This window comes from Agelaius tricolor, unplaced genomic scaffold, assembly GCF_023055355.1.
Source record: "Agelaius tricolor isolate 1412-34295 unplaced genomic scaffold, bAgeTri1.0.p SCAF_6, whole genome shotgun sequence".
Taxonomy (NCBI): domain Eukaryota; kingdom Metazoa; phylum Chordata; class Aves; order Passeriformes; family Icteridae; genus Agelaius; species Agelaius tricolor.
In genome coordinates this window covers 49,952,665-49,965,889 of record NW_027269266.1, presented here as the reverse complement: position 1 = coordinate 49,965,889, position 13,225 = coordinate 49,952,665, and the positions used below count along the sequence as shown (strand labels likewise).

The 13,225-nt window shown below is 38.5% G+C and overlaps 1 protein-coding gene across 5 annotated transcripts in view; it reads right to left on the bottom strand.

The window, feature by feature from the left end:
• TPK1 (thiamin pyrophosphokinase 1) overlaps nucleotides 1-13,225 on the bottom strand; it is a 311,253-nt gene that overhangs the window by 28,954 nt on the left and 269,074 nt on the right. The window contains exon 8 of one of the 5 annotated variants that reach the window (XM_071429758.1): nucleotides 17-144. The exons of the other annotated variants lie outside the window; for them this stretch is intronic. Within the exon in view, the coding sequence (XP_071285859.1) occupies nucleotides 128-144 (17 nt within the window). The 3' untranslated portion in view covers nucleotides 17-127. Of the gene's footprint in view, nucleotides 1-16; nucleotides 145-13,225 lie in introns of those variants that run through there. 5 annotated transcript variants of the gene reach the window in all.

Below are 13,225 nucleotides of genomic sequence, written 5' to 3'. Positions count from 1 at the left end.
AGTTGCTCTTATGCTTCCCATCTTCTTTTCTCTCCTACCCTCAATCTATAGCTCATGGAGCTTTGGCTCTGCTCGGGTTAATGGACTCCATTTTCAGCCATCTTCTCACTTGCCAGGCAGAACTGAGCTACATCTTGGGGAGAACTGTACAAATACAAACAAAGTGAACAAAAATTAAACAGCTTTCCTTTGTTTGTAAAGGCTTACACAGGATGCTACAACAGGTATTATAATAAAAACTAAAATAAATAAATGTAAGCTGTTCCTAGCATTGTAAATATGACAATACTTTCCATTTAACCCAAGGATTGAAAAGAGAAGAGGAAAAAATCCAAACAAAAAAGGTGACAGAACAAAACAGTCACTATACCTTGGTAAAAGTGAAGTCACTTACTCTAAAACCTAAAGCAATATTTGTACCCTTTGTCCTGGGTGATCAACAAGCAGTAATTATTTGTTCATTAGCTGCTCAGATCACCGTAAGCTGGTGATGTGCTCAGAAATGGCTGGGGAGTAGACAAAGAAATTTGTCTCCCAAGAAATCAATTTGGGTCCTTCAAGCAAACATGATTAATGTTTTCTTGGGAGGCTGCCTGCACCGGAAGGGCAGCTATGTCTTTAGACATTAATAATATAGAGTGCACTCCTGCTATAAAACTCTCTCAGGAAAAGCCAGCTATGACAGAATTACCGACCTGTCAAACTTCACCAATTTGCTTTTTAACACTAAGACCATCCAAACCATGTGAGGGTTCACCAAAGCTGCTATTTCTCACTACCCCTGCCTGGCAAGGCCACCTGCCCACTGAGAGGCATGGGGAGGTGGACAGGGGTTTTCTTTCTTCTGCATACATGAATAAAGGTGAGGAAACTTGGACAACATGTAACAAATCACAATCACTTAGGTGGTGAACACACTCTTACATGAGACATGTAAAGTGCTCCAGGATGAGGGAGATATTTTGGTCTTCCTCTTCAAGGTGAGAGATAAGAATCACTGCATTTATCATACAAGTTTACTGCATTGGAAATGGGTATTTGAATAGTTTTCTTGGTTTTTTTTTTTTTTTTTTGATATTTCTACAGGTTTTCTCTCATTATAAGCCTACCTGATGGCATGATGAAAGTGTACATTTAAACTTTCTTAGTCACCAAGACACATACCTTCACTACACCTGGAAACTTTAGGACCTAAATGTGCATTTTTATGTATGCAAATATCCACTTATATATAATGTAAGTGATCGTAGAACATAGCATCAAGCTTTTTCTGTGTGTTAAAACAGAAAATCACCACAAATACAGACCTCACAGCTTTTCCCTATGAGAAAAGACATTGCAGATGCCTATGGAAAACTTTCTTACTACTACAAAATAAGACAATTTATTCTCAAGATGTCAAGTGAGCAATAAAGCACAAGTAACCATAAAGTATTCAGAAACTTTTCTGCAGTTTGCTGTACTTCTTTATCCAAAATATTTTTATGTGTGTGCAAATGAGCACATACATTATCTGACTTGTCATTAGCTTATCTAAATCTTGACATGAAGTATAAATTGTTAATGATGTGCAGCTGAGAAATGTCAAAAGTATATAGCAGGGCCAAAAGTCAGCACAAAAAGGTAAACAGGAAAACTTTCCAAGGCATCTTCTTTCCTGCTAAAAAATATATAGTAATACCTATATAGTAATGCCAGTTAAGCAACCTTTACACAGCACTAAACAGGTGAAAGAGTAGAAAAATCCTTCTTTCACAACAATACTTAGGGGAAAAAATAAAATTCCTAAAATGAATCCTGGACTTGTCCAGTCCTAATTCTTCTTTCATGACAGAAACCTTCAGATTCCCATGTCGTTTTCACTAATGTTGGCAACTGATCACTAAGCAGGATAATTGCACTCTAGTGCCATCCTTTATTTTACACTGCATTTGGATACACTGGTTCATTTAAACAAAGGTTTCCCACTTTTGTTATTTATTTATCTTTTAAGTCAACTGCATGACGAACGGTCTCATTCATAAGCATTGTTACATATTTATTCACCAAGATTTGAAGAAAAGTTGCTATAAGCCTGGAGTTTGACAGGGATTACTGTAAGAGCCTAAATGAGAGATGTGGGACTCCAGAAGGCTCTCCAAAATGCAGTTTATTCCATCCAAGAGGTTACAGCAGTCCAGGGTTGTGGGTGACAGAGCCTGTGCCTACAGCTGTCAGCTCCAGCTGCAGGCAGGCCTGGAGACCCTTTGGCTTTGGTTACAATGCATTATATACTTTTCTTTGCTTAGCATCTTAATAGAGTAGAACCAATCTATACCTTAACTATTATCTACAGCCTATCATAACTGCTATAATTACCATATTCATGTTACTATTTTCCAATCACTAAAAGTTAGTACATTACAGTTTAAGCTAGAAGGTGTTTTTCAGTTTTCTTGCAGTGGAAAATTCGGAGACCTTTTTTTTACTTGCAACTTTGCTGATTTGTTTGCCTGTGGTATCTTTCTGCTTGGTAAAAAACATCTTCTTCTTTGAGGTAGGTTTATCCTTTGCTCTAAGTCATAAAATCCCCTTCTAAGTAACATACCCTTTCCCTTCTTGGTTATCCAGTAAAACTGGCTCAGCAATTCTTTTCTTCTATATCAAAACTTGCTTCCATCTCTATTCCTTCATCAGACTCTACATTTAAAAATCTTTCTGCTAAGCATACATATCTGTGAGACATTCTTGTCAAACTTTCATCCTTCCCAACAGATTACACGTCTAATGAAAGAGTAAGAAAACTGTACTCCGTAATACTGAGGTATATCCCAGGGAGAGTGGGAGGGATACTGGCTAGCTTCTTTCTTGTGACCCATTCAGATGTCACAAACTCTGAGATAAGCAGGAAGATGCTGGTTTCCACTTTGTGTTGGTGATGTATAAGCAGGAGAGTGTTGCTCTTTCCTTGTAGAGAAGGGAAGGGTCACCACACATCTCCCTGTGTCAGGCACACACGGATACACAGCCAGCACGGATGCTCCCGAGGTGCTGCAGTTTAAACACTACCTCTTCCTCAACGGTGCATAAAATCAATGTCATACTCATCCTGGCTTCTAGTGGTTACAACATAAACCCAAAGGTACCCTGCTGAGGTGAAGCGAGTCATTTATGATTTGTATCAGCTAAAGCAAAGCAAAGCAAAATACAGTTACCTCTGTAGCCCAGAGCTCATGTATTCCTTGTAAATATGTGTGACTCTGAAAGCTTATCCAACCTCTTTGTCTGAGGAAATATTTACTTTGTGAACTGCATGTTTCAAAGTCACATTTCACATCCAGCACATGCTCATACTGAAGTCTGTACATCAGCAGCTCTTGGCCCACAGGTCTCCTACCTGCAGCATCGATTCTCTGGCTAGCAAAGCTGCCCTGCTTCCTTAAGACTCTTAGGCTTTGCATCCATTTTATAGCTCTCTGACTGAGGTTTAACACACTGTAGAAGCTCATGCAGAACATCAGCTGCTTTTTACCTGAGGAAGACATGTTTCACATGAGTGGTTTTCATTCAGTTTGCAGGAATGCATAGAAATCCCATGATAGTACGTGTTGTGTCCTCAGCTATGGGCCATTGTTATTACTACTGAAAAAGTTGTTCAGTAATACTTCATGAAAAAAGTGCCTCTTTTACTTGTCCAAGGTTTCCTAGAGTACTCTGGTACTCGTTGGAGAAATAGGAAAGAAGAGCACAAAAAACAGGGCTGTACAGCCAAACTAGGTGGCATCAAGCCATCATAAGAATATGTGGAATATGAAAATAGTAGGAGAAATAGAGACTTTAAAGTGCCAAAATTTGATGTCCTGGAGGCTAAATTAAATCAGAACCAAATTTCTGCATTAAGGGAAAACAACAAGAAATTTGTCCAGAATGTTGTATTTGGAAAACCTGCTGATGCAGCAAGTTAGGGTCTGTCAAATGATTGCTACACATAACATCAGTAATTAACCTCCAGATATTAAACTTTCTTTTTGCTTTTACTGCCATTCAAATGCAGACATGCAGAGTGCATTTTTTCTACTTCCTCCAAGGAAGTGGACATGCTCAAGAAATGAAAAGATTTAGTCAAAGGACATGTTTAGGGCACAACATTTAATTTTAATTTAAAACTAGAATTTTGAGGACAGAGTTGCCAAACAAGCATGGAAATTTCCAAGGTATCATGTAATTAAAGAGAAAAAAAGTTGAAGAATACAGTGACATCTAATAATCCTGACCAGAAATCAGGATCATCATATTACCTAAGTAAAGGATTCTTTTTGGTTCAAGAAACCTCAGAAAGCTGGAACTATAACTATGGCAAATGACTAAGCCTAAAATTTTCATAGGTCACACTATCAGTAGTTCAGAACTAGAAAAACATGATATAATTCAGGTTATGATGCATAATAACAGATTTTGTTCTTTAAATAATAAAGCTGCTAGAGAGACTGAGTTTCAGAAAGGGGAACAAATTACTCCCTTTACTTTGAGGACTGTTCCTCACCTCCCTAAGAAGGTGTAGCAGGGCACCAAATAGTGCTCATTACTTTCCAGCAAAGCTGAAAATGAGGAAGGTGCTAACAGTCAGATTGCTAAATTAATTCTTAATTCTCTGTTCACTTTTCTAGTGCTCACTCTCATTATGCCATGGATTAAAACAAACAAACTAAAGAGCCTACCAAAAATAGAAGAAAAATTACAACACAGCAACTATTCATTGTAAGGAAGAAAAGGAGTTTAAAAAAAGTTGGGAAAAACAAGGGTCGGTCCCCTCCACATTTTTCATACAAATTATATAATTATATTTTCAATCTTTATCCCAGATTTCAATGTAAAAATCTTCTGAATTCAGAAATGGATTTTACAAAGATTGACAGCTTTAATAACTATTCAAAATGACAAACAGTGCTGAGCTCGGAACAGAGGGGAGTCTAAGCAGGGCTGCTATCAAGCTTGAGCAATTAATTGACCTTCTGTTCTATAAAAAAATATTAAAAATTCAGAGGAATAAATTTCAAATTATCTTGTTGGAATTTTTTGTCTTTTGCAAGAGCGATCTTTAAAATTTATTTAAAAGGCTCTTGATTAAATGATCTGATTTACAGGCAGTATAAAACATAGAAAAGCAAGTATCTTGGCTAGCATGAAAATGCCACAAGTGCACTCATTTTTCAGTTTTTTGAGTTGCACCAATTATTAACAAAACACTTTAGAAAATAAGCGATTTGCATTAAGAAAACATTAAGAAAACATTTTTCAGCACAGTAATGGTCATCTTTAGAGTTCATCAGATGTGTGAGATAGCAAGCATTCCCCAAGCAGCCAATTTCAAATTCTGCTGCAAACAGGAAAAGGAAACAGTTTAACCTTGGAAAAATCTCTAAATAAAGTATGGACTTACAAACATGCACATTTGCATCTGCAATGAAAATCCTCTGACCATACAAAGAAATAAGAATGTAATTCATAAAATACTTCTTCTTCTGAAAAAAATCCTTCATCCAGGAGAGGAAATGGGGGTGAGATTCATGTGAGTAAACTTAAACACCTACAATGCCCTAAGGCTGGAACTGTATAGGGGGTGTGACTCAAGCTAGACTTGGGAAATAAATCAAATAAATGATACTTTCAAACTGCCCACTCATCTTCTGAGCAAAAAAGGAGCAACTGTGACTTGCTAGCTGCAGAAGTACAATGTTTGGCAAGATGAATCATAGTATGGGTAGCTACATTTTCCTAACTGCACCACTGAGTACAGACAGTTTGTCCCTTAATCCCCTGTCCCTTCTCTGCTTGCAAATGTTATATTTCCTACATATTTTCCCAGTTATATTTCCAGAGAAATGCAATAACTGTTACAAGTCTGAAATACCTACATCAAAATTGTTTGTAATGGATTATGTGTGTATAGATAGATGGATCTCTGGATCCTCTGCTGTGAAGTCAAGGATGCAATAGTATTCCACCTGATTATACATATATCATAAAAATGTCTAAAATATTGTTAAAAGCAGCCTGCAATATTTTGAGTAACATAAACTACAGCTGCTGATTTACATCCATCCAAAGAGCTAGTGATGGTTTATGAGCTGTGTATTGATAGCCTTTTTATTAAAAGAGTGACCTCAGTTCCCAGAGAGCCCCTTTGTGTCTTCTGCACTAGGAATTACAGGCTCCTCCATTGGAAATGTCATTTCCACTTGTTCACCACATTGCTTATGTAGAACAAGTCCACAAGAAGTATTGTGGGATCAGTGCTATGCCAAGGAAGAACTAAATCATCCCCCAGCTCTGCTGTCACTCTGGGAGCTCATCTGAAGTGCAAGGGAGAGTCAAAAGTCAGATTAATATTATACAATTGAAAGGAGAGTGATTACAGTAAATGTGACATTTGAGAAATTGTATGCTAAATAAATAGAGAAGGAAACAGAAGGCAGCCCAAGCTGTTTTGTTGACCCTCACGTGCACATATATTTAACTCTAAACAAAACATTTTTATCATAATTCTGCAGCAAAGCTGTCAGCTAATTCTCAACCAGACTCCCTACCCTCCTTTATCCTAACCTTCTCTGGTTGCACAAGCACTTCTGCAGCTGGCCAGCTGCTCACTGTTTCATGTTGTCATAGGGAAATAATTATATTAAAATGCACAGGCCAACAAGAAATGGTGTCAATGTTGCAGAACGTGTTGGAAAAGGGCAAGTTCCCCTGCTTCTGATGTAGCAGAATTTTACAGAGAGTTAACCAGCTGCCCAGGAGGGCAATAATAATTACTTAGGAAAACTATAATAGTATGGGTAGAAATAGGACAGTGCAATGAACACTGAATTGTCAAACTGCTGGGTGATGTTTCTCATGGTGACTTGAAGTCCCATCTCTCATTAAGTTGTGCATTGGCTTCAAAGAATACCCCAGCACTACACAGGTCAATGTACACTTCTGTCAAAACCTCTGTCAAGAACCTCTGGAAGGCCCTTCTGCAGACGTCAGATGCACCCACAGCTGCACAAACCTCTCCTTTTCCTTGCTCCCCTCTCCAGTCATCACAGTTAAGAAGACAGCTTAGAAGAAGTGCACAGAGTGAGACAAAGTAAATGCTACCCAATGCAACAGACACCTCATCAGTCACAGTGACTTGTTAAACTATTGAACATAAAAGGTGACAATTAAATATCAGCACAATCATTTAGCTGCTGATCGTTTAGCAGAAATATCAAGTCTGCCCTATAATCCAAACTGCCTCCCACACAGTGCCAGATAGAAAATTGAATATTGCAACAACACCAGGGGAAGAATGTCTTTTTCTAGTCTGTACTCTCATCTTCCCCCCTGCTAAAAGATTAAATTAAAAACTTCCTTTTTTTTTTTTTTTTTTTACAACTTGCTAATACTACAAAAATTATTTAAATAGGATAGGAATTTTAACTAATACAGTTATTCTTATGTAATTCCCCATATTAGTGGACAGCACTTTCTCAAGTCCAAGTCTACCTGGGCTGGGACATAAGATTTAAAAGCTGCAGTTTTAAGGAATAAAAGCACCTAAAACAGCATTACATGAGCAGTTTGGCTGTAGTGATCTAACGAGGGAACACAGATGTTGAAGTAAGAAGCCATGAAAATGTTCTTAGGGTAGAAATATGATTATATAAGAAGATTAAGTACAATAGTTGAAGTTCAGAATTAAAGGCCATTTAGATCTAGTGCTTAGAGACATGGTTTAGTGGTGGATTTAACCCTCAGTCTGAGGGTTATGGCTGAACTCCATGATCTTAAAGGCCTTTTCCAAACTAAATGATGCAATGATTCTATGAAAGTGGTTAATGACACAAGTAAGAGAGAAGATGTATCTCCTCCCTGTAAAATGGAGACACAAAGGAACAGGATGCTCTTTCCAAACATGTCATGTCTGGTTTTCTTCCCAGGAGTTGAATACAAGCAGCAGTCAGGGGCCTTCCCAGGACCACTCACCTGGCAGTCCAAAGGCAGGAGCTCCCCAGCACCTCCTGCCTCCCACCTCCACCCAGCCTCATCTCCAGTACAGTTCCTTGCCAGCTCTGCAGTGATCTTCATCTTTCCTCCAGCCTTGTGTCAAAACTCTACTTGTTACTCTCTGTGTATTGGCAGCTTTTCACTGCCAATTTTGCTGACTGCATTTCTTCCTTGAGAGAAGCTGGCACCTGTGACAGGAGCTGCACTAGGACCATCTCTTTTGGGGGCAAAAATGACAGAGATGGGAGGGACAAACCATGCAAGGAAAAGGTTACTATGGTTTTTTAGGATGAGGACTAAAACACAAGATCTTAATTTTTTTTTTTTAATTTTTTCTCCCCAAAATACAATTTAACAGTTATCAAACATTTCAGGTGCTAATGGTCAGGCACAACAGATGCCCAGTACAGAAGCTTAGGGCTGTCCTCTCAGTAAACATGTTGATTATTAATGCTACTTTTTGTGTTGTGCTCACCAAGAACACAAGTATCTTTGATGCTTTTGCAAGCCTGTAAGTACAGATACCTTATTAAATAACAAATGGCAGAGCAGTCTTAAGAAGTACTTGACAGAAGGAAAAACAGAGCTGTATTGTTTGTATAAGCAGCTGCAAATGGAGAACCACCTGTGATCTGAGACAGCTGAGAGAGTAAAAAACTGAAAAGTCAGGTTTCTTAACCCTGCAACCTTCATTGCTCTGTTAAAGCCCTTTACGTTTCTTTTTAAATGACATTTTTCCTACATATTTTTTGACTTTCAAATGAAACAATACCCTCCCCACCATGTTCAGTGTTGTCATTGAAAGATTGTGTTACAGCTGTTGCATCTCACTGAATTCAAAACAGTCTAGGTAGAAGCAGTGAGAAAGAATTTATTTTTTTAATGCTCTGATACAACCCACTGATTGTGCCATCTGTCCAACACATGATGAAGAATCTCTAAACAGAGAATAGCTGCAGGGGACACAGTACAGTATTTGCAGATCCGTTCTTGGTAAGAGATAAGAGTTTGTATTAAAAAAGGAAATTCAGCTTTTTTTAACACAATATATTAGATATGCAGTATGTTTCTGGCATGAAGTGAGGAAAAAATAAAACAGCAGATCTGTCCAGATGGAGGGGGGAAGTACTGCCAAAGGCAAGACAAGAAAAAGGTGCTTGATCCTGTATGAAGACCATGTCAACGCAATCTGCCTACCAGGAGTTCAAAAGAAGATGATGGGAGTTCTAGAGATGTCTTTCTGCAATGCAGGAAGTCACATAAAGAATGAAAACTGCAAAGCTCAGGTTACCACTGCATGAGTGTGCAAAAGTATGCTAATAAAAGTGACAGCTCTAAGTGCTTCAGTTAAGTATTTAATAGGATTGTAACAGCCACATCCATAAATCTGCCCATACCAAATATCAATTATGTGGCATCTATCTCACTGCAATAATTTCTCTAAATTGGCTCCTCACTGGCAGGTCTCCAATTATTCTTAGTAAGGATAGTATGTCTTTATCCTTTTTACTGGCATAGGACAACATATCTTCAGAGAGTCTGATATATTTATAGGTCACCTCAGAAAAACCTGTGTGTGTCACAGGAATTTCAAAGACTCAGGGAACAGCAGCAGAGATCAGAGAGAGGCAAATCTTCTACCCATTCAGCATCTCTGCTTGGATGCCTCTTTGAAATGTCTCAGGCTGTGCTCAGGGCTCAGTGCTGCCATGGAGAAGGGGCTGGGGCAGTGCCAAGCACTGGGACTCCCTGGAAATGCAAGGCTGGGTTAGGAGTACCCAGCCCCTGTAGGTGCAGAGCTGGCTGATGTTGGAACTCAGGAAATTCCTCTGGCTGCCCTGGAGGGCTCAAGCCCCTGCCCAGGGGGCTCAGAGACCTTGGCACAGAGCCCAAGACCCCTGTGCCTTTGATTTAGCCCTTGGGAAAAACAATTACCAACCTTTATATGAAGAATTACAAGTCAAGAAAGTTTAAGCAGAATAATAATTAGTTTGTCATGGGGTGAAAAATAAATTTTTAAGGTTTTTAGAATGGGGGCTCGGGGTCCCAAGATGGAGGAATTTGGGCATGCCTTGTCCTTTTTCCTTCTCCTAGTCTCCATCTTCTGGGTAATGTTGGCATTTTTAGATTGGTTTAGAGCAGAAGCTCACTGTCTAACATAGGTGATAGGTATTGGAAGGTAACTGTAAATATTGTACACGTAGTTTTTAGTATAAAAAGATAACACCACCCAGGGGCAGGCAGAATGCCTCTGACTGCCCTGCTGAGTAGACATTGGCTGGACAGGAGAAAGAATTTTATAGATAAGAAACAATAAACAACCTTGAGACAGAGAAATGAAGAGCTCTGACTCCTTCTTCGACCACTGGGCTGGGAAAAGAGACTTTCTGACATATCTCGGGGTCACTCTGACCAGCAGAGATTCTGAGAGGCTGAGGACTAGAGGAGCAGCTTTTGGGCTGTGGAGATTGATGGTCTGTTCAGTTTTACTGCCTGCAGACCCCATGGGCTTAATATTCTCCCTTCTAAAATTGCATACCCAATCCCTAGAGCTTGCAAGATCCTTTCAGGAGCACTGCTCTTAAATCGGATGAGAACTGAAGCATTTTAAAGTCATTATATAAATACTTGTGTAAACACAGTGATCAGAAGAACTCTTTCCTGTATGCCTACAGCCCAAACTACAACTTAAAATATTCAGTGGCAATTTTTTTTTCCCCTCCCAGAATATAAATTATACATTGCAATTGGAAGCACAGCCCATGCAAACACTGCAGTTTAAATAAAGAACAAGTTAGCTGTGGTTTGATTACAAGGTCTTAAAGAGTTTCACTTCAAAAGGCAAAGAAGCTTGTAAATTTAGCAAGACAAACTGAGAAAAAAAATACCTAAGACCAGCTTCGTGAAACCAACGGAGTCAGTATACTTCAAAAACTGACCCACAACTACTGTGTTTTCTCTCCAAAACAGAGAAAATTCCAGCTTGCCTAAAAATCAGCAATTTCCATTCTACATATTAAGAAAACCTGCAAGATCAAAATGTCATAAGTACAAAAATCCAACAAGTTAAGAGTGATCCAGTTCTGTGCAGGAGGGATTTACAGGCTATTAACGTAATAACCACCCTGTTACAAGCTATTAACCTAACCATCTCATCAGCTTACCAAATTCAGTTTTAATTACCAGTGCAATAGCAGTCATTGCCTTCAGACTTCATTATGCTGGGCACTGTGCAAAGAAAAACTACACAATTGTCCCAGTCCTGAAAAAAACCTACCAATGTGGGGAACAGAGACAGTGAAATGTTGGGAAAAGAAACAAACCAACTTTCTGCCACAGTTACACAGCACATCCAGGAAGGACCCAGGCAGGAATAACAGTGGCACCATCAGCTCTGTAAAGAAACATTTACCAATAGATCTCACAGCACTTAAAGGATGGCCAGTGGCACCACTCCTGTTTCTGAGCTGGAGAAAATGAAGCACAGAGAAGTATGCTTGGAGTTGCCCCGGGTAACCCAGCAGAACATGAGAAAATGCCTGTCTAGTGATTCCTAGCTCAGTTCCCCATCTGCTGGACTAAGATGTTTCTAATCTAAAACATAATTGAAAACTTTATTAGAGTATAATAGAAAGGTCTTTTTCTTAAGAGGTCAAGTCCAGATAGAATATTGGAACAACTATCCGGAATACAGGCAGTGGACACTCATGACAACAGATACTCGTGTTGACATCAGCTCATAAAAATTGCAGAATTTTATGATTGCTTATGCTGCTAAACACTTTGTACATAATGAAGTCTGTCTACCCCACTTCATAACTGTGAGATGTTTGGGGATAACCCAGTGTTGAAGACAGAACTACTTCAAACTGAAGGATCCTCCATAACTCATAATTATCAGAGCTTTCCCTCAGGTGACAAAACCACCCAGCAATTCCCAAGCCTTCAGCTGGCTAATTCTGGCAGTAATTCCTTCCTCCTGCCTCAGACTGTAGACCTGTGACAGAAATTATTTGTTAGCATCATTAACTAAGGAAGTTATAACTTTGAATATGTGTACATGAAACTCTGTGGGCAGTGGCAAATCATAACAAAAACAGGTTAAAAGGTAAAGATGTCAGTTTAAAACCAAAGTGGAACAAAAATATCAGGCTGACTTTATATATGAAAAAATAATCTTCAACACAACCTAATCCAGATATATATTTTTAATGTAGCTATAACAAGGAAAAAAGTATATCGATTTAGATAACTTAAAAAGGATTTCCTGGATTTAAAAATATTTTGTCACAAATGTGAACCCAAGATAAAATTAACATCTACGCAACACAAATAAAAATAGACCTGCCTACTACTTAGCCATCATGTCTGACATCTCTGTCCTTCTTCCTTTCACACAGTGATAAAGGTTTTAGATTCTCCAGTTAACTGAGGATGTGGTCTAATTTCAGAACTGATCAACAGTTCATCTTTAAAATAGCTAATAAACTAGCTGTGATAGCAACCTTTATGGGGATCTCTCTTGCTCCCCAATCTCCATTCCTGCTGAATACTGAGGCTGTGCAATGGTTTGCTTATTTTTCCTGCAATACTTCCTCTTGAAAAACAACACTGTAATGGGGAAATATAAACTACAGAGACCTATCACAAGACTTTTAACAATCTTCCCACTACTTAGGCTGCCCTGAGTACCACTCTACTGCATGGTGTGAATTTATGTTAATACTGTCACTGAGGTTGGCTGTAAGTTTCTTTAAGCACTTCTGATTTATGCTTCCTGCTTCTGAAGGGAAGTAAAACAAAGAAGGTTAAGGAAAGACCTGGTATTTACTTAACATTAAAACTTATGTTAAATACATGTTTTGGGTTTGAGGCAAACAACAACCTTAAGTGTTGATTCTAGGAGGTGGAAAATCTTATGAAAACAGGAAGAAACTAATTTTATGTGAATGTAAAATTAAAATGGAATGCTAACACACATTCTGGATCTCAGAATTACTAGGTTTTTCTCAAAACTGCTTAATGCAGCAGCAGTGGTACAATGTACTTGGAGTTTATTCTCATCCTAGAATTTCAGTGCACTTTTCTAAATGTTAATTAATTAAACTTCAAAAGGCTCCTGTGAGATACAGTAGGTAAGTATTATTGTACCTATTAAGCACATATAAACCAGAGTTACGATGTTTAATTATATTCAGAGTTGTTTCTTTTTAAA